Source organism: Chlamydotis macqueenii, chromosome 10 (genome assembly GCF_036417535.1).
Source record: "Chlamydotis macqueenii isolate bChlMac1 chromosome 10, bChlMac1.mat, whole genome shotgun sequence".
Taxonomy (NCBI): Eukaryota; Metazoa; Chordata; class Aves; order Otidiformes; family Otididae; genus Chlamydotis; species Chlamydotis macqueenii.
Genome location: NC_141565.1, coordinates 10822776 through 10844256, shown reverse-complemented (window position 1 = coordinate 10844256; position 21481 = coordinate 10822776). Strand labels below are relative to the sequence as shown.

The following is a 21481-nucleotide window of genomic DNA, read 5'->3' as shown; positions in this document are numbered from 1 at the left end:
CTTTTGAACACTCATCTAGCGTTTTGTTCATTTTGAGGGTAAGTGATTTTCCAAGGGCAGGGTGGTAGAAGTCGTCAAACTTAGCGTACCTTGTATTTTTTCTTGTCACTTTAGATCGTAGGCTCATGAAGCCCTGTTTCTTTTGCAGGTGATGGATGATTACAGTGTGATTGGTCGTTCGTTGTTCAAAAAGGAAACAAACCTCCAGATTTTTGTGGGTCTAAAAGTCAAACTATCTACAGGAGAAGATGGGACAATAGAAGGTGGTTTTGGACAAAGTGGCAAATTTAAAATCAGAATTCCAGGTAGGTGCTTATCAACTAACAAATACTAACTGTAAAATAGTTTGATTTGGAAAGGGCCTTTAAATAAAGGTCATATAGTCCACCCTCCCTGCAAGGAGCAGGGATATCTTCAACTAGATCAGGTTGCTCAGAGCCCTGTCCAACCAGTGTTTCCAGGGACGGGGCATCTACCACCTCTGTGGGCAACCTGGGCCAGTGTAAAAAATTTCTTCCTTACATGTAGTCTGGATCTACCCTCTTTTTTTATCTATGTCAAGTGTAGAGGATTTTTCAGTATTGCAAGTCTGAATGTTATGAGTCTCCTGAAGCTTTGAAATCAACTCCATACTCAGTTGGGCCACTGATGATTTGGTGGATTGTACCTCTTGTAATTAAATGATGATTGCTGTGACTTATATTGTGAGGTTGAATGGCCTGAAGCCACATCTGCATCAACAAACTCCAGTCTCAAAATGACTTCTTGTTAAGTGTCAGTAACACTGAAATCATGCTCTGCCCACAAAGATTTGTGGAAATCTCTCCTCTCTTACTATATGTATGATTTGCACCAGAGCCTTCTGAACAAATAAAGGAAAATAAACCTGCAGTTGTTTTTACCTGTGGCCTCTCATTAAACATGGTATAGTGGATGCAAGTTCCTTAAATTGGTTCTGTTGCGCATGTTATTACCTAATTGCCTTCAGGCAAAAGCTACTTGATAAATGATTTTTTTTGAGATCTTGAGAGGTTTTTTATTGCTTGTCTCCTGGTTTTATGATATTATATATTACTGTATTTTTCATTCTTGGTGGATTACAGCAAGGATTTATGCCTCCTTAGGTTACAGCATGGGGAATGATGGGTGCTAGAGTTTGTAAGTGTCATTACTGTGTTTTTTTTCTCCTTCTGTTAAGGTAGGAAAGTTGTTCTGGGGCTTTTTAAAAGGCAGTAATAGGTGCTGTATTTAACTCAGATTATGGGATAAGATTTTAAGGATACTAGAAGTACTTTGTATTTCTGTAGTCTTCAGCCTGTTTGTTACTAGTTAATTCTCCAGCCTCTTTAGGGAGATGAGCAAGATGACTTCTGTTGTACAAGTGGAGAAAATAAATCATGATGTTCTATGACAGCAAACACTCACATAGCAATTGATCTACAGAGAAAAATGAAGTTTCCTGATTTCTTGCTGAAGATGGACCATTTTTCATTTAACTTGTCTTGATACAAGTGCACTAATTTTGACCTTCATCAAATTTCCCTTCTTCCTATCACAAGATAAGAACTTATGACTAGACAAAAACCTTCCTATATTGTATCCTAGCTGTAATTCCAGTTTTGTCATCAAATGCTAAGCTTTACGAACAGGTTTGAAGCCTAATTAGCAAGCACAGTGCATGTGTAAAGAAAAGTTGCACCAGATATATGTTTTGCATTTTCTATTCTAGAAAAGCTTTTAAGCATTCAGTGAGATAGGTACCTTTAGGGTAGGTGATGAAATGATGTGTAAATGACCTTAATGCTGAAAAGGGTTCAAGCTGAAAATCAAGATGATATCTTGCTTACAAATGTAGTGGTTTAGTAGCTTTTATTTCCTGGAGGCGAAAATGTGATGAAAGGTGAGAACAACAGGAGGATGGCGTTTACATTGCCATTTCCACACTTTGGCTGGAGGAAATGGTTCTTCATGGGCTAGGGAGAAGCCTAATAAGGAGCCTGTGTCGCTTTGCGGATGTAAGCAGGAGCTATAATTGCAAACTACGAGTCACATAAAGAAAATCATAGACAGATTTAGAAAATTGCTTTTTGCTCTGTATATTGAGTTAGTGAGAAGAAATGATACCTTTCACCAAGGTGTTCATTATCTAATCTTGGTTATACTCTTCTGATGTTTAACAGCAGACCATGAAACAGAGGACCCTTTATAGTTTGTTCTTTCAATGAAAAGAATATGTAGCGGAATACTAGAATTCAATACCTCTCTAAGGTAGGCAGAATAATACAACTTAGTTTTCTTTAGTCTAGGTCAAATTTGGGTGCTCTTGCTATTTGGAAAGAAGAGGCAATAAGCTAACTCAGCTCAGACTAAAAGTATTAAACAAAGTCTGTAGCAAGGCAAAACATCCACAGAATTTGAAAGGGCCTAAAAATCTGTGTCTTTAAGAGTTGCAGAGATTAGTGTGTAGGGGGAGGGCTATTGCTGTAATGCTGTTTAAGTCAACTGCAGTTCACATTCCTTTGTTAGGTCAGTGTTGGTTTTTTAATGTGTCTGCATCCTGTTTGTGGGGTTTAGGTTTGGTTTGTTTTTTTTTTTTTAATTAAATTTAACTGATCAGACTCTTTTCTCCCCTCCCTCTCTTTTTCCAGCCTTGCCTCCCCTTATATAGTCTTTCTTACAGTTTTGTGAAGAGCTCTTTTTAATTTTTCTGAAGTTATTTGCCCACGATTCCTTCACAAATGTATCGGGGAGTGGAAGGGAAGGAAATGTGCAAATTGAAAGCTGCCTTGGCCTGGCAGTCAGTCCTCTCGCATTTAAAACTGGTCTTAAGCTCTAGATTGAGTAGCTTGTTTGGGTAGTTAACCTGATGATAGCTGAGGGCTGGTTTTAGAAGCAAACCTCTACATAGCAATAAAAATGAGGTAGATGTATCAGACTTGTGTCCTGACTGTTCGAGGTAATAGCAGACCATGGCATGTTGTAGGGTGTGACATGGGTCCCGCTGGTGCCAACAGCCTCCAGCATCGTGCCCGCTCACGCGAGCAAGTGTTGGGCTCCCCAAGTGTTGTTCCGTAGTCCCATGGAAATGGCTTGTGTTTGCCTATGGATCACAGCCTGCGAACGTCGTCTTACGTCGTCTGTGGGCTGAGACTTGGCAGACCTCATGACTGGGAATGGTAGAACACAGATCTGTTTCTTATTCTGGCACTGCTTGTGTGCAGCAATAATTCAGATACTTCTCTCTGCTCTTCTGCTTTGTGAAGTGGGGATAATTGCTATCCATTCTGGAAAAAAAAAAAAATCTCTGATTTAGATTTATTCCAGACTTGGAGCATTAATAATTCTTGAAAAGGCTTAATTGTCTTTCTTTAGAGTACAAAAAAACACATCTAGAGTACAGCATGCAATTGGAAGTTCCTCAGTCGCTGAAAGATGTCAGCAATTTGGAAGACATTCAGGGAAGAGCACAAGAATGCTGGAGAGGCTGAAGGGATTGATTTATGAGGGAAAGAAGATGAAAAGAAAAGCATGAAACTTGGCTAAATGATGTCCGAGTGGGAGATGTGATTATCTACAAGTATTTGAAGAACATAATGGAGTAGAATCCCTTAGGGTGGTCCAAGGAGGTAGAAGTAAAGCTAATAACGTGAAATAAAGCAAAGTGTAACTTGACTATTGAAAGATGTTATTTAGCAGAGGTTTTTTTGCCCTACTAGATCCTCTTTGCAGAGGAGGATGATGTAGTTCCATTTTGAGAAACTCGTGTAGTTTGCCTGGGTGTTTGCAAGTGCTTGTGTCAGGGTAAAACGGACAGGCAGTAGTGGGTGGGGAAGTAGAAGGACAATGTATTTTTCATCTCATTGCTGGTTTTGTTTTCAGGCAACAAATTTCTAGACTGCAGCAGCGTCTAGTTTAAAAAAAAAATAAATTAAAAATATCTGCTGGTAGATCTGCTGTTCTGTAGGGCTGGGTTGTGGAGCTATTTGTGTTTTAACTGAGGAAAAAGTTCCAAGGCGTGTTAATCAGCAGGATGACGCTTACTTTCCAGACTGGTTGTATGATCAAATACATGAAAAGCGGGACCTAATCTCTAAACTCACAAGAGAGCTTTGCTTAGTTTAACAAGCGGCTTGAAAAACAAACAGGATTTGAAAGGCAATTTAAACTACAGTGCTTTGTAAGTTGTGTGTGTGTGTTTATGAGCGAGCGAGCTACTGATGAAGTGCTTCTTGCTGAGGTGGGTGATATGTGGCAGCTGTTATAGCTCCAACTGGGAACACTGCATTATATAGTCCAGGTAAACGAGTGAAAAGTATTTTTACCTTTGTAATCAAGAACAAGTTTGGGGAGGCAGGAACTGTATGTTTAAGTGCCTTATTCTAAAGAAGACAAAAGCTAACAATGACAGTCTTTGGAAAATGCTTATTTCAATGTACGTTGCACCTAGGAATGTCATGCTACTTGATAAGAAATTCAGAGGAAAGTTCAGTAAATTGTTTGAATAACTTAGTGCTAATTGTGGATTTTGTTAAACTGTCTCTCACTAAAGAATTGACCTTGTAAAATTCTGCTTGGTTTGCAAAATCATAATCTGTCAATGTATCTCCTGACAGCTTTTACAAGATTGGCTCTAGATATGCCCGTTTTGTTGGTTTTGGCGTGTTGCATTTGTCTCGTATTTAGTTATTATGAAGTGTAGCAACTTTTAAAATCTAATTGGAACGTATGTGGTATCTCGGGCATAGTTCACTTTCCTTTCTGTCTCTGTACTGTCTAGTTGCTAGTAAAGCGTTTCTTTTCTGATGCGTTGCAGTGTGTTTGCAACTCTTTTCTTCTCTTTTCAACTCGGTACAGTCAAAATTACTATATGTGAAATGAGTTAAAAGCTACCTTATTTCTTAATGCAAAAGAAGCAGTGCATATCTAACACTCCTAAGAGCTGAACACATTTCTGAATTGAGCAAATTTAAATGTAATAAAACTCACACTTTTAATAAGAGGAGATACAAATTAGAATATTAGAAATGAGCTTTTTTTAGTATTCTTTGTAGCTGTGCTGAATAATGGTAGTTTTAAGTTTCTTACAACAGGTGAAGATAAACTTTTTTTGTGACCTTGTCTTTTGTTACCAGTAACTTTTTGCTTTCCATTTGTAAGCGTTATTGAATTTGAGAGAGCAAGTCTGTTTTCGCTGCTTGTGGCGGTAGAGAGGTTGAATGCACCGTAAGTCTGCTCCGAAGTAATAGCAGGGATGTGCTCGCTGGTTCAGGGGGTACAATACCGCTGGCATCCTGCAGCATTGGTGTAAGGTGACATAAAGTGGTGAGGATTAACCATCCTCTTATCCTGGAGAATCCCTTGTATTCTTGTGTGTGAAATGAAGGCTAGAAGTGCTGAATACATGCTTCCCCCGTAGCGTGCTGTGGAGATTGTCTTTGTGGTTTGGTGTTTTTATATTTTGCCACATATGTTTTGATTGGATAGGATCCCACACTGGCTTGCAAAGTGATTAATGACATAACGGGAAAGCTTTGATGTAAGAGCTGTAGGTGAACAGCACTACTCTGCGTAATTTAAATTCCAGTTAAAAATTGTGAATTCAAAAGTGAAATTTAAATTTAAGTTATTTTTTAGCACTCTACTTAAGCAAGGAAGTTGAATAGATGCTAAATAGTATGAGGGAAATTAGAATTAGGCAGAGATGGAAAAATGCAACATGAAAATAATTTGTGTATCATGCTTTTTTCTATAACTTTCCCCTTCAGATATTTAAGTGTGTTCTTTTTTGATATTTAAAAAAAAAAATATTCAAGAGATGTCTCGCTTACTTCAGGTAGCTCTCGACACACCAACGCAGCTGGCACTTGTGGAATATTAGTTACAGGGTTTTTTAAACAACTGTAGGAGACAAGCTTGAAATAGCTGACTGTAGATAAATGTCATATTCTCAACTTTGTCATTTGGAGGCCAGTCCTTACTGACATGAGCAGGAATGGGGCAGTCTAAACCTATTAATTGCACTGAGAATAATTAAACATTCCACCACTAAGCAGCATATGTTTTTGTGGGAGATCTTGACATTTGGAATTCTTTGCTTGTGTTGCATTAAAATAGGATAATCTTCTTCTCTTAGGCCAAATGAAATTTAGGCACATTTAATGTCCGTGTTTGCCCAGTCTGAGTCCTCTTTTAATAAAAGAAAACAAAAAATGTTGGCTGCAAGGGTCTGGTGGGTTGCCATCCCTGTCAGTATCAGGTGAGGCTGAGCAGGATTTCAGTCAAGAGGAAGAACAAAAGCCCAAGGGCAGAGAAATCTGTGTAGCTGTGTTTTATTTAAAAGCTGGAGATTAGCTCTGCTTGTTCTTTCACAGTCTCTCTTCCCCTACCCTCTAAAACAAACAAAACCTAAAATCCTTAAGGGGTACTTCAAGCATAAATCTCCTTCTCTCCTTTTTGTGAAAGTTGGCGAGTGTCGTATGGACAGAGGCTGGGAGAGGATTGTTGCCAGGGAAGCATCACTTCCCTGCATGATCCCCTCTTGAGCGGATTAAACCGTAGTGATGTGAAAGTCCTGGTCACCACGTAGGAACTAGGAGTTTGTACTGCATTTGTATAAAAAGATTGGCCTGAAGGAATGAAACCTGCCTTTTAAGTGATGACATCCTGTAGGCCCATATTGACCTTTGGAGCTGAGCATCAAGATTTATTGACCTTAGAGTGTTCTTTTTTTTTTTTTTTTTTTTTTTTTGTGGAACCAAAGTCAAGATTTGTGCACGTTCCTTCAGAATGAAAACAGAAGTCAAGGAATTGTTAACTTATTAACTGTCTGTCTGCCTCATTCATGTTAATGTCAATAGATGCTGCTTTTGACTGTAGTGACAGAATTGCAGGACTAAGTCTCTTAACTTAGGGCTTTGAGAGGTAATGTGTTGGTTGTAAGATTGGTTTCAGAGGCAGCTGATTATTGCACACTAGAGTAGATGGTGTGCCCAGGGGAGGTGGAGGCTCTTCTTTGGATATCAAGTTGCCCATGGAGTGTCTGTTTAGCAGGTTGCTCTTTTCAAATCAGGCAGACAGAGATAAGTTATCAGACATCAGGTGACACAGCAGTGTTTGAGTGCTGCTGGGGAAGAAAAAGATCCAGCCCTTGTGTGGGTACAGTAGGGTGGTCGTCTAAGTAATTGAAATGGGTGCGATGGAGCCTTTTGTCTTCCTCCTACACACCATTTCTATTTTTGTGCAAGAAGAGCTGTAGGAAAGTGTCACTTTGGAAAGACCATTGGTGGTTCTACACTGTAATGTAATCTTAGTGTTTCTTCCCTACTCATCACATACACCAGTGACCATCTTACTCCCCTTGAAGCCAGGGCTATGGGTGGTCTTCAGGAAAAAGACCGATTGTTCGGTGGTCATGAAGAGCAATGTGTACTGAACTCTTTTCACTGCCCTGAATAGCAAAGCACCTTGTACTTACAGTAGTGTGAGCGTAGCCTTAAAGCAAACCCAGCTTTAGCTCTGGGCTTTGCTGGCTTTTGTGTTTGTCCTTAGGTTATTATTTCTCTCTGCAAAGCATATTTTCGTGAGCTTTTTGTATTTTGAAAGCAGTAAAGATGTAGGTGCTGCCTCAAACTAAAGAAAACTAGTTTGAAAAGACAAGCTTTAAGGTGGCAAAGGTAAGCGTTTAAAACTTGAGAATTTAAAAAAGAATATCTTAATTAGCTCTCCATTGTGCAGATGCGTTGTGATACCAGGTCAAATTATGTGATTGCATTCCCCATGCTGACACACACAGGGAAAATATTGCTGGTTTTGGGTGATGCTTTGTAATTGACCTATTGTCCTATACTGTTTTTTTTTTTCTCCTCAGAGAGTAATCAACTACTTTATTTTTTGCACTTCACTGGAATTCCACTGTAAATATGAAATCAATTATTTGTGCAATTTAAGGAAAAAAAAATCCCGTTAAGAAAAGAAAAATAGATCTAGCAGATGGGATCTGTTTGGCCATAGCATTGGGTATCTTTACTTTTATAGAATGTCTACCACTTGTAGAAGGAGTCCCGCAAAACCTCACCTGGAGATCACTTACACGTTCTTCTCTTAGTATTGACTTCCAGTCTCCATCGAGCCTTCCCTTCACTTTTACTCACCTCTGCTAATGCTCTCCCCTCTATCCCATCTGCTTCTGTTCTTCATTCCAGTCTGCTGTATCTGCTGCTGTCCCCTCTGCCTGTCTTTCTTGGTCTCTGAAGTCCTACATCGGTAACGCTTATTTTGCCCTCGGGTGTTTCTGCCAGGGGTTTGACCGCTGTAGGGGTGTGAAGGGCAGAGGATGTTTGTTTCTGACCTGGGGGTGTGCTGGTGGTGTTATGCGGAGAGCTCTTGAAAGGAAGGGCTGAAGGGAAGATGCAGCCCACCTCTGTGCTCGAGATTGCCCTCTGCAGATGGAGGCTGTAGACAATTTAGCTGCCAAAAATGTATTTTCCAAGTGTGTGCTAACTAACAATTTCCTTTTTTTGCTTCCAAGAACAGCAATCACTGTACTAGAATCCTAAAGTTAAGTTTCAGATCCCTGTTGCAAAATAGAAAGATATCATAGTTAGAATTTGTTTATCTTAATTTGAGGATAAAATGTGGATCTGATAGTATGGGGAAAGCTTGGGAGGTGATTGTGGGTTTTTACAATATTTTGAAACTGAACAATTATTATTTCAGTTGGCAGTGACATTGGTAGTCAGCTGTCCAAAGTACTCACAATGGTAAGCCCCCAAAAATAATTTTTCTTTTATTAAAAAAAAAATCTGTAACAATTGTTTCTTTTCGTAGATAAACTCAGGTCATATATGTAAAATTCTCCTAAGCCACAAAAGCTAGATATATAAATTAAACTGAGATTTGCACTCAGTTGCATGGGTTTAGGATCTGGGATTTCAAAAGAAGTGCACTTATCTTGAGATTTGTGGTAAAACTGAGAGCTGGTAGTGCTGCTGCATACAATAACCTTAGTTCTGTCTGGGGTCTCTTGTGGTCAGAAGTCTTTCCAGTTAATCCAGGCTTTGTTATTCTGGGGGAATGTAGTGGTTGTGGAAAGTTGCATTCCCTGGGAGAAAATAAGTACGTGTTTAGGGCTGCTACTTTGCTGATCTTTGAATAATTACAACAGCAACTGTAAGCTGCTTGGACCCTATTCCACAGTCCGGATCACTGGCAGGACTGGTCTGTAATCGACGTAGCTGAGCAGGCGGCTGCTCTATTCTAAGCTCGTATTTGGCATCGCATCACCACTAACTTTATCCGGTGACCTTCTCCAAATTATCTAATATCTTTTGGCTTCATACTGCTGATGCGTAAACTGCCGCTGTCATAAGCCTTACCTAAGGTATATAGGAAACCCTTTGTTAAATGGAGTTCTTTTACTTTAGGTTACCTTTTTGAAGGAAAAAAAAGAACCATGTTGGTGGGTGGCAAAATTACATGTTCAAAACAAGGACATGAACAAGCTTCTTTCCCTTACAAAAGCGATCCTACCCTATTTTGCATGTGTGATAGTTGCAGAGTTCCATAACCGTACAATTGCAGAACGGAACTGTGTTCGAGTTCTTAATTTTTTGCTGCGTTGTCATTTAGAATATTTTTCACATTAAGTGACGATGCCTTGCTACAGCCACTGCAGACCAAATATCCTGTTCCTTGCAGATTGAATTCCACATTTAATGTTGACTTCACTGGATTTATGCTGCTGAGATTGCAAGCAGTTTGGATTAGAACATGGCATGGAACAATGCGATCGCTTTTACTTTCATTAAATACTACTGTTTAGTTTGGTAGTGTACTACACACACAAGAGTACGATGCACGTGCTACCTTCTGTTTGTTTTTTTTTTTTGTTGTTGTTCTTTTTAGGTGTTTCATTTTGCAAATTCAATACACTTGCTGTAGTTTCAAGAGTGAAAACATTTCTTTTTTTCTTGAGAAAGAATAGAGCTAACAGTGGTTTTTATTATGTGTCTATACAGTTTGGCAAGGCAACCTTAGAACAGGCAAAAAGTAAATCATGTAATACCTTATATCTCCTAAAGCCAACAGGAATCTGCATTTTTTTTTTTTTTTTTTTAATTTAATTCCCACCTAGTTCAACATAAGAACTCTTATACTTTTCACTGCAGGTTTGGGATGCTTCAGTGTGTGCTTTGAAAAAAAATACTGAAGGGACCAAGTACAGTTTCTTCTGAAGAGTAACAAAATGTATATGCCTGATAACAAGTAAAATAATCATTTCTATGATTTTCGGTGAAGTTCACTGCTGCACAGTTGAGTGCTGCCCTTCTGGGAAGGGAAGACACTTTTCCTTGCTGAGGACTTACTGAGGTCGGTACAGCTGAATGTGAGGGATTCAGAGGATCCCTGGGGTTTCAGTTATGGGACTTAACTGCCAAAACCTGGTACTTTGAAAAGTGGTTGTTAAATGCTCTGGAAAATGTGCTAGGGTCTTGCACATTTTAACTGCTGCCTCTACTTCTTTAGGTGTTTAAGGTGGAGTTCTGTTTTAAAGGGCTAGTCATTTTGGTGAGAGATGACAGTAAACTACGCAGTGCATGGATGGAGCATGGGATTTCAGGATGAGCTGTTCATGAGGAACTTGCTCTGTCCTACTTGCAGTGGGCAGCTTTCTCGGAGAGCCCTCTCACTTGTTTACTTAGAGCAAGGAAGTGGAAGCTGTGAGATGTAGATTGTGTTCCAGGTCTGTAGGTTGTTTGTGTATTACCGCAGGAGGAATTATTTCCCTTATCTTTATTTCTCCTTTCTTGTGTGCAAAATGGGATGCTGCTGTCTCTGGATCTTACAGTCCTCACTCATGGCTTTGCAGTACTTGAGCAGGAAATATTTATGTTCCAAACCTTTATGTAATTTAACTCTGATCTTATTAAATGTCTCCAAGGGTAGCTCATGCATTCAGATTTCCCTCTTGCAATGAAATTTCTCTCCCTTTCTGTAAACTGTTTGTCCTTATTTGCTTGATTTTGATCGCTCATCCCTTGGGTCTTTCACCTTCCCTTTCCACCAGTGTTTGTTCTGATGTCTTTGAAGTCTGAGTGAAAACATACACCATGGGGCTTCCTGGAGGCATAGAGCTTTGGTTTGCAAGTTGTAGGCTATTTGAAGCAAGGTGGCCAGTGCTCAGTGGATGAGAACCGTTGTATGACAAGGATGTTAACCTTGAGAGGCTGATCTGTGTTGTTGAGTTTGGGGACAAAAGAAAAAATAGTTGTTCTTAGTGTGCATTGATTTCAAGGAAGTCTGTGTAAAACAGTCTTTGGTTTGTGTTTTCACAAAGGGATTTCAGTGTTTAATAAACAGTAGGAAATAACTGGAGCTTCAATAGACCTGTTTTGATAGGGGGAGTCTGCTGTAACATGATTTTGTATAATTTTATACATAAGCAACAAAGGCATTTCCTGCCTGTAACGACAGTATTATTGCATTTTAAAAAGCTGCAGAAAATACTTTAAAAGTACTTAATACCTGGAATAAAAGTTATAGGGAGAGAAAACCATCATCCTGCTTAAAGTCTTTCATCTAATATCTGAGGTTGTAACTTCAATCACAAGAATTCCATATTGTGTACTTCTGTGCTGTGTGTTTTTTAATAATAATTTTGTAAACCTCTAAGCCCTCAATTCCCCACACCCCTTTCCACCTCATCCTCCCCAGCTATGCCAGATTAGGAAATCAAGACAATTTGGTAATTCAGAGAACTTGTTCTTCCCTGATAGAACTGATGAGCTGCCCAGTTTCACTTTTTTGCTGTTTTACCCAAATCTCTCTGTACTCTCCCCTCCCTGCTCAATTCTGTCTGTCTGGCCATTTACCTTTTCTTACTCCTACAGCCCCTTCCTCTGCCAACCATCTCGCCCACACAGCCCTGAGCAGCCCTCCTCTGCTTTTTGCTTTTTATACAGTAAATATATTAACAGCTGCACAACTCTGAACCAAGGAAGTGGACCTCTGCGGTCCCTTCGGTTACTTTGTTGTTCATCTTAAACTGTCTCTCTGTATATAAATTAAGAACATTGCTTGCATGGTGCAATCTTTTGCTGCGTACTTGAGGATTTTTAATTCAGTACATGGGTTTGCTGCCAGGTACGTATTTACTTCTGAATGCATTTGTTTACCTTCACAATTTTCTGTCTGTGAATGAAGAATAATGTTCCCTCTTTCTAATTTGACCAGTTAATGTATGGATGTGTTGGGCAAGGGACTGTTTGCCTGCGTGTTTCTAAAGTATCAGGATTGGTATTATGAATACAACATGAAGAATATGCATTTGTTTTCTTTATGATTGCAATGAATTATCTTTTCAAGCTAGCACAATGGTAGGCACAAGCAGCGTGTGCCAGGTAACTCTACAGGCACGAGAGAAAGAAGACGTTTTCAAGGACTGAAAATGTGCTAAAGAATGTAAGTTCCTGCTGACAGGAGCAGGCTGTATATCATGAACTGAGGATTTTCTTTTCATGGCTCATTACAATTGACTGTTCTCAGAAGTACCTCCTCAGAAGATGCACAAAGATTATAGTCCCTCTGGAGTTCATGTGGAAATTGATGCCTGGCTCCACCGTTCCCTGACTTTTTTCCTAGTTTTTCTTCATGTTTTCCTTGTTACGCTCTAAGTAGGTAGTTTGGAAGACATAATGTACTTGGCTTTAATTTGTTTGTATTTTTTTTTGTCTTGTTGTGCACATTCAGAGCAAGATTGACTTAGTAAATTATCAACATTTTAATTTTTTACTTTAACTTAAATTTAAGCTTGAGTTTAATGACCTAGGCTCTGTCCTGAGTCACTCCTCTTAGAAGAAGTTGAATATTTTAAGAACCCTTTTTCATTGGCTAAGCCATATGAAGGCCAAGTAGCAATGAAAGTTTTTGAGGAGATCCTAAAATATGTGTATCTTTTGATATTTGCCAATTTATTCCTATGAAAAATCAAATTAATTTCTTGCACTTGTGAAAATAGAATAACTTGACTGTTTCTGTCCTGTTGATCTTCGTGCTTTTCACTCGTGTTTACTCTTAAATATGATTAGGTTTCAGAGCAAACGTATGCTGGAGCAAAAGCAGGAGTGATTCTTATTTAGAACTTTTTTCTGATAAGCACAGGGAAAAAAATTTTTTCATTTAGGAAAAATTATAGGTAGATTAACAACAAAATGTCTTTATTAAAGCTCAAAGTCTTACAGAAAAAATACTGATAGTTGTAACTAGACTGCTGTAGTTTTGCAAATGAATTTGGTTGAATAACTCTGCTTTCTCTAATTTTCATAAATGAAGGATGGATTTGTGATATACAGAAATGGTTGCTTTTACGATGGTTAAGGAGAGGGAGAAATCCTCTAAACATGGGGAAAGGGTCTTATTCAGAATCTGAAGTTTCTGGGTTTTGCTTGCTGATGGTTGGGAATCTCCTGTTAAAGACCTGTTGATTGTCTCTGTGCTTAAAGCTTAGACGTGGTTTTGATTTCGGGACACACATACATATGGATTATACGTGTAATAAGGGCAAGCATGTTATGGGTTCTCTGCTACTTTCATTGAACAGGTAGTTAGAATTGGTTTGGGGTGGAAAAGGAGGAAAAGAGTAGCTGTAAGCAAATTGATGGAAGGTATTTCGGTCCACCCCTGCTGATTATTTCTAATTGAAGCTGTCTGAGCCAGTCTTAATACAATTTAGTTATCACCAGCCAGAAGGATTTTATTTATGGAACAGGGCCTGTTGGAACTTCCTCCGACCCTGGAGAAGCTGTGAATGGGAGAGAGCTGATCAAGCAGGCACGCCTGGCTAGCGTATGCATTTCTTTAATAAGACAGGGATTGATGTCTTCTGCAGTTCAGGGGTTAGGTAAACAGCAGTCCCTCGGTTCAAGGCTCTCCATGTTCAGTTGTTTGTTTATACAGATCTCAGAAGGTTAGGTTAGCCTTCTTGACATCCCAGGGGAGCTTTCCTGACCATGGTATAACCTCATCTGCTCCAGAGTTGCTCAGGAGGTGTCGCATCCCTTTTTACTAAAGGTACCGGCTGAGTGGAGTGTCTGCAGCTTGTACCCAGTCTCTAGGAAAGGTGGGTGTAATGAGAGTAGTTGGAACACTGAGTCTGTCTTCAGTTACTCATAAATAATTTGCACATGTTGTGTATGTAACTACTGTACTTCCATTCTCAAACTTGATATTTGCACACAAAGATGACTAGAACATGTAACTTAGGCTCTTACTGATTTGCAGTGAGTTAGAGCATGCATCTCATGAGGTTCACTTGCATGGCTATCATATCCCCATCTTCCTTCTCCACAGAGGCTGGTGATGGTAGCATGAGAAGTGAGAGAGGAATGGTGCAAATTGATCTGGATCTTGTTGCAATATAGTTCTGATGAGTGGAGTTGTTCTGGAATTTGAGGATGACTTTGCTCGGTTAGTGTGCTTCATCGTGTGTGTGACCAGCTGCTTTTAAAATGTGACATGCTATGAAGTTGACTTAAATCCCAGAATTTGTTGAATTAGTTTTTGCTGATTTGATGTCTGGTGATTCCTACTTCATTTTTCTGCAGCGCCTCCCATCTGTAGCCATGCAGACCCACACGGACATTAATAAACTAGCCGCACACCCGCATCACAGCTTGTGAAACATCCTTGCCCACAGACGGAGGAAACTGAGGCATAAATGTGGGCTGTGAATTGCCACTAGACATTTCTGAGAGAGCCAAGATCTGTACTGACCCTTTCTGTCTTGAAACCCCTATCATGTTGCTTAACCCGCTGTGTCACGGTTCTCCTGGGACGGGCTTGTGCCAGTCGTAGAGCTTTTCAGGAAACCTGAACCTTGTCTGGTGGGCTCAAATAGGACAGTGCTGTTGAAGTATCCTGTCCTGTAAAAATCCATATGGGTGGCATCCCAGCTGAGAGGTGAGGTGTTCGGAGTGGGAGGCCGCTTCCACGCTGGCTGAGGTTTCACAGTGCCAAAATATGAACATCTTGTCGCTTTCAAATAATGTGTGGGGTCTGACTTAAATGTTGGGTTTAGTATTTAATCAGTATTAATATGATAACAGGAATGTGACAACTGAAGCGAACACAGAGATTATCTTCTTAGCCAAATGCATCCATTAGCTAGGAAATATAGGTTCCTATTAAATGAAGCAGACAGACGGGCTATTGGAGGTGACTGAGAACAGGAGGGGGAGGGGGCTAAGAGGTGAAAGTTGAGGTTTAGAAAATCTCTATAAAAATAAAAACAAACCATCTGTCTTGATGGTTGGCGTTTTACCCTCCCGTTGCACTTTAGGGATGGTGCTCCGATTCCTATCGAGAACATTATGCTGAAACTTAATCTAACGCAGCACTTACTCCTGGCAGACTCTGGCTTGGCAGCTGCTCTGCTCCCCCAGAAAGAAGTGGCCAACGAGGCTTCAAATACGGGACAGTGTTGTGCAATCTTCAGGAAAACTGCAGCTTTGAGATCCTGGGGAAGGCATATTGGATCTTGTTCCTTTTAGTCTATTTTTCCTTTTGGATAGAGAAATGTTGGGCAAACAAAATCATGTTACAGCATTTCAGAGCAGTTGTAAAGTAAATTATTTGTCTGTTTCTGTATGTATGTGAGTCCCCATCTAATAAGTGTTGAAACAATGTTTTTAGCCAGTGTTTGAAACCAAGATTATAATAGTATAAATAATTTAAATAATTTTAGAAAATGCATGTAACAAGAAAAAAAAGAACGTAATTAAAATAATTTTACCAAATGGACAATTCACTAAGGTAGATGGAGTAACACAATACATTAAAAAAAAAAAAATCTTTAACAACACAAACATGACACTGGTGACAGGAAATATGTCTTGCCAACCATCCTCTAGACTGGCCCCAGCCTTGCGTCTCCGCCGCTGGCCCGGAGTCCCACATGCTCACGGCATGAGCGAGCGTCAGGATTCAGCCCTAAGAGCGGGGGCTCTGTTCTGCTGCCAGCCTGGGGTATTTTTGTTTGAGGGTTTTGTGTTGGTTTTAAGTCTGTATACGTTTTCCTTGAAAAAGAAAGGAGCTGTGTGGGATGGCATTGCCTAGGAAGAGTGAAATGACTGTGAACAAATTGAAGTTTGTTTTTTTCTGAAAGTTGTTCCTAATAATTGGATCTGATTGCTGTGGAAACAATTCTGCATGTAAGCAGTGGCTGGCTGGCTGGCTGCGAACAGTTTTTTGTTGGTTGCTGGCTCTTATCTTCCATCCCATTTTGATTTTGCTGCCTGTAATTATTCTCCCCCAGATTTTGAGGAAGGTGCCAAGCTCCCTTTGGCCAGGCTTTGTGTGGAGTTTTAGATTTGGTGATGGTGGGGAGACAGGAAAGGAAAAAATGTGTGCAGGAGGAAGAAGCAGCATCCCTCTTCTGTCTGGTGTTTCCAGGCTTTACACAGAGTTTCATAAATGGATTTTGTGTTCTTTTACTTAAATGCACTGTCTTTGCATTACTTCCGCTTGGTTTTCCTCTTAAGCATTAACAGAAACGGGACATGTGGAAGTCCAAAGTGGACTTTTCCTGTCCCTTTACTCTTGGCCCGCTGTCCATCTCTGTAAGCCAGTGCCAAATTAACAGCGACTGGTCCGTTTGGGGAGCGCAAACCACATGTACTTGTGGATCCAAGATGCTTTTAGAAATATGAACTTTATAATGAGATTGGCTTTTTGTTTCCCTGTGGTGTCCCTTATTTGTATGTACTGATTTATTATATTTTTTCCCCCCCTTCCCCAATAGGCGGTATCTAATCGGGGCAAAAAAAGGTCTCAGTGAAAATGCGTAGAGGCAGTTGATGGCTTAGAGATGCCAGTTTCCCGTGGTAGCGGAGAGAAGGCTGTGGCAGGGCCCCAATCCCGACGGCCATGGGAGAGATGAGGAGGCGTGTGTGCTCTGCTGGCTTCGTGAGAGGGGGTGCAGGAGACATGGAGCTGTTTTTCAGGCTGCCCTGTCATTCCTGCTTGGGAACCTGACATGTGGGCCCGCTTTCTTGCATGCGTTGTTTTTTAGGAGGGAGGGAGGTGACTGAGCGGCTAGCCACTTGACAGGGCAGTTTTAAAACATTCATAAAACTTTTATTGGGCTGCCACCCTTCTAGATAAATATTTTCTGAGTTTATGAGCTTATTTTAAGGACCGAAGCTTAATAGCAGCTTTGTAGCCCTCTCCATCCCCAAAATAGCCTTTTGGCAAACCCCATCCCTGGAGGCTGCTGTGCTTTTCTAGATCTTTGGAGTTTCTTCATCACTGAATTATTACCGTTTTGCCTCCTTCCAGCTTTGTATTACTAAGTAGGACCAACTGCTAAATGAGCCTTTCTCCTTCCCCTAGCCTTGCTGAGAGCTGATCCAGGGTACTGTATTTGGCCATCGTGAAAGAAGGCGGATTGCAGAAGTTAGAAATTTATTTCCTTTGTTAAATTTGATTTGTTAGACGCGTTTTATTTGTATCTTAATTATCAATCATTTCTTAATGCTGCATGTGATTTTAAGATGGTACAGGCTGGTGGCATTTCAGATAAGTACGGGCGCTTTCTCCATGTGCTTCCACAAATGTGAAAGCTTTACAGTGCATCTCAGTGCGGCATTAAGTGGTGAAACCAGTGGGCTTGCAGCCAAGGCTGTACAAAGGAATGCTGTACGTAGCGCTCGGAGGAAGATGGAGCTGCAGTTTGAACATCCGTGTCTTTTGATTTCACTACGTTGTGTCCAAAGAGGTTTAATGAATTTCAGCGTGGGCTTTTGCTCAACAGTGACCAAAGGTAACGTGTGCATTTTGGCTGCTCTTGGGAGAGCTGTGTATGATCCCTGCATGTTCCAGCTCCTGAAAAGTGAGTGTTTTTAGCAGCTGGAACACTACTGCTTGTTAGTAGCTTTTTGTAGTTGCTGATCTCCCCTCTTTTCTTACCAGACACAGTTGTAATATCAGAAGGAAAGTGTACTATTTTTTTGTCTGTTTACTCAGATGTGTGTTATGACATTATTTTTGATCACTGATTTCCTGAACAGCAAACTTGTCATACAGGATTGTATATGGCATCCTTTGTCTCATCCCAAGTGTTTCAGGGGGATGAGGGTTTTTCTGTGCAGTGCACAGAGTGCAGGAAAAACTTCCCCAGTATGTGTGAGTACTGGCCCCGCAGACCTGCTCAAAAAAGAGCATGGGGTAGGAAAGAGCTTAAAGGTTGAATTCTGAGGTTCTTGTGAAAGACTAGACTGTAGAAGTGACTAAGAGAAAATAGGAGCTTCCAGACAGCAGGAGAGACTAGAATAAACTTCAACTCCTTTAACAGGATCACTTGGTCCTAACAGATTCTAAAAACAACCAACCCCACTTGTGCTTTGTTTGGGTGAGGCTGACGGATCTTATATAGTCGAGGAACTCTCTTTTCCAGACCGGTCACAGTTCAGGAATATTTGCTAGTTGTTTGTTTGGTTTTTGGTTTTTGTTTTTTTTTTTTTTCCACTAAAAATAGAAATATCTGTATTGGTACAAAACAATACTGAGACTTTTGTTTCTATAGTCCCAATACTTCTATTTTTTTTTATGTTAGCACATCTTGAGGCTTGTTCTAAAAATGGAGCTGATATAATAATAATAATGACTTTCTGGACATCTAGATCCTCGCTCCTCATAATTGTCTACAACCAACAAATGTTGCTTGTATGGGGAAACTGTTTACTTCTGCAGGACTTCTTTTTCTGCAAATATTACACTGATAATTAAAAAACAATGATGACTAAAGTAATATATTCAATATAATAATGAATTCAAACAGCTTAGATGCTTAAATAACTCACCACAATCTGTGTCCATCTCAGTACAGGGTAAAGTTGTTAAGGTTATTTGCAGAATACTGTCGAGCTCCCAAAATAACAGTCAAAAAGAAAATTTCTCTCACAATCTAAATTAGAGGAAATGGATCCAGCTGGCTCTTAATTTATCAAGATACTGTGGGCCAAAATAAGCTGTAATGAGGGTGCAGATACAGACATTGGTAGTAGACATTATTCTTTGTTTTCTAGAAAATATTAAGAATTTAGAGAGCTGGAGATTTTTACCAGCAAACTGGGAAGACCCACAGCTTAGGTGAGTTGAGAGATAGTTCTGATTCTTATTTGACTTTTGAAGTCTGTATCTACATTTTCTCTTATTGTGGTTTAAATTTCGCGTTGATCAAAAGTTAATGCTTTCTAAGGATGTAGTTTACTTTCAACACGATTCTTCTTGCTGGTGTATGGACAGATCAAGCACTGTGGTTCTGATGGGAAAATAGAAACTGCAGACATGAATTCATGCTGTGGAAGCAGAAATAATGAAACAATGAACAAATATGGCTTTAGGGGGAAAAAAATACACTTCTCAAGTTTTGTTGTAAAATAATTAGCCTTCTGTGGTAGGCATGGAGGCCATAGAAAAGGACAGGAGCTGCTCAGTTGCCTGTGATTTGACTTAAAGTTTATGACCTTGAGTAATGTGCCTGCTCAACTGCACTTAACAAAAGCATATTTGATGAAATGTTAAACTCATGAATTACATCTCCATGAAAAGCTTTTTTTTAAAATTCTTAAATCAGAAATAAATTAAGATGTTCAAACCTCAGTGGAGTTGTTTAAACACCACAGGCTGTTTCATCAACAATGACACTTTGTAAATGTAATAAATAATATGTAGCTTTTCTTTAGAGTAAGAAAGTGCTGTGTATTTCAAGATACTGTATAAAGAATTATAGCATTATCAATCCCATTTTGTAAGTGGGGAGGCTGAGACAGAGATGAAATACTGTGAACTGATAGAAGCCAACCAAGCAAAACTGCCTAGGCCTGGGTTTCTTAATTTCCAGTCCAAATGTTTATCCATTAGGGCTGTAATAACCTGAGGGGAAGTTGTGTTAAAGTTTTTGGGCTTCTGTAAGGCAGTACTCGTTCCTCAGTCTTTATTGCTATAAGCAACAGTTACTGGTTCAATTGTGTTCTCATTTTGGTCATTGACTGTCTTAGAGTTGCTCCCAGTTTATGCTTACAAAACAAGTAGAATCCAGTTTACTTGGGAGAGAATGAGCATACTGTCCTTGCTATGCGCAGCGGTAGCTGGAGTTTCCTTTGCATAGAGCTGTCAGCCCCAGGGGCTCGTATGGCACTGGAGAGCCTGTTCTTCTCTTGTTGTCCCTTTATCGCTCAGAGAATTTTTATTTCTCTGCTTTAGTAATGTGTTAGAATTATTATTATTTGGTTTGTCTTTTTAAAAACGTAGTTGGGTACTACTGTGCTGCAGCTAAAATAGAAAGCGTTCCCTTTGACTGTTGCACTAGGTGTTGTGATTACTGTGTAACAATGAAAATAGAATTTTTATTTTCTTGGAGGATTTCTACCCTTATTTTTACCCTTTTAGGGGATCAGATATGAAGCTATTGTGATGTATAAAACATTTCCGTTGAAAACTGGAAATTTCTCTGGAAAGCTGGACAGGTTTTTAGGTCACAAGAAAGTTTGAAACACACAATGGCTCTGAACATTAACTTTTCACTTTATGTCCCTGGAACTTTTGAAGAGAGACTTGCATTTTTTGGCAGTGGTCAAGTAGTCTGGTCTTCATAGACTGGCCATCTGTAGTGTCTTTGTGCTGAGCGTTCCCCCGGGGCACCATCTTATGTTTTAATTTGCAGTTTCAGTTGCTGATGTATGAGCTCTTCTGTTAAATAACTTTTATTTTCTGTGCCATTATGCCTACATACTTTACTTGATTTGTGTTGCATACAAAGTGTTTTCCCCCTGTTGTGTTTGGAACTGGTTTGTAATAGAGTTACTGTTGTGTAATTCTGACTGAAAGTTACAACTTTATCAGCAAACACAAAGTGCTCGTTCTGTTTGAAAACTTGTGTTTTCCACTCATTGTGAACTATTTATTCCGCTATTGCATACTTGCTGCACATTAGGAATTATTAGGGATTCACTGGTATGTAGAGCACTTCTTGCTGTGAACATAAGTGAAGAGCTTCTGTAAACAATTGATTCAAGATTTCAAAATAACACAAGTGCAGAGAAAACCATTGCGCTCAACTATACTGTCACATTTCTGTGGATTAATGAGTAGCTGTTTGTTATCTCGGTGATAGTGACTGTCTGAATGCTCAAACCCCATCACAAACCTGCTATAAATTCATAACCTTAGGTGTCTCTTCAAATCCCAATGAAGATGTTCTGTCGTGCATATGATGTGCTGAGCAGTATGTTTGCAGTTACCGAAGCTCAGCTGATAGGCACTAACTTGTTTCTGTGTCTGAGCTGTAAAATCACAAACAGTTGAAAAAGACATCCTTTGTGCCAGGATCAGGGATTTCTGCCTGCAACTGTAGAGTGCTTTAGAACAATTCAAGAAAGTATTCAGATGTCGGCTGGAGAATACATTAATTCTTCTGAGCTCTGAC

General features: G+C 39.8%; 1 protein-coding gene across 3 annotated transcripts in view; it reads left to right on the top strand.

The window, feature by feature from the left end:
- EEFSEC (eukaryotic elongation factor, selenocysteine-tRNA specific) overlaps positions 1–21481 on the top strand; it is a 119713-nt gene that overhangs the window by 79463 nt on the left and 18769 nt on the right. For 2 of the 3 annotated variants that reach the window (XM_086755546.1, XM_086755544.1), the window contains exon 6: positions 149–305. The exons of the other annotated variant lie outside the window; for it this stretch is intronic. In XM_086755546.1, the coding sequence (XP_086611672.1) occupies positions 149–305 (157 nt within the window). The remainder of the gene's footprint in view (positions 1–148; positions 306–21481) is intronic. 3 annotated transcript variants of the gene reach the window in all.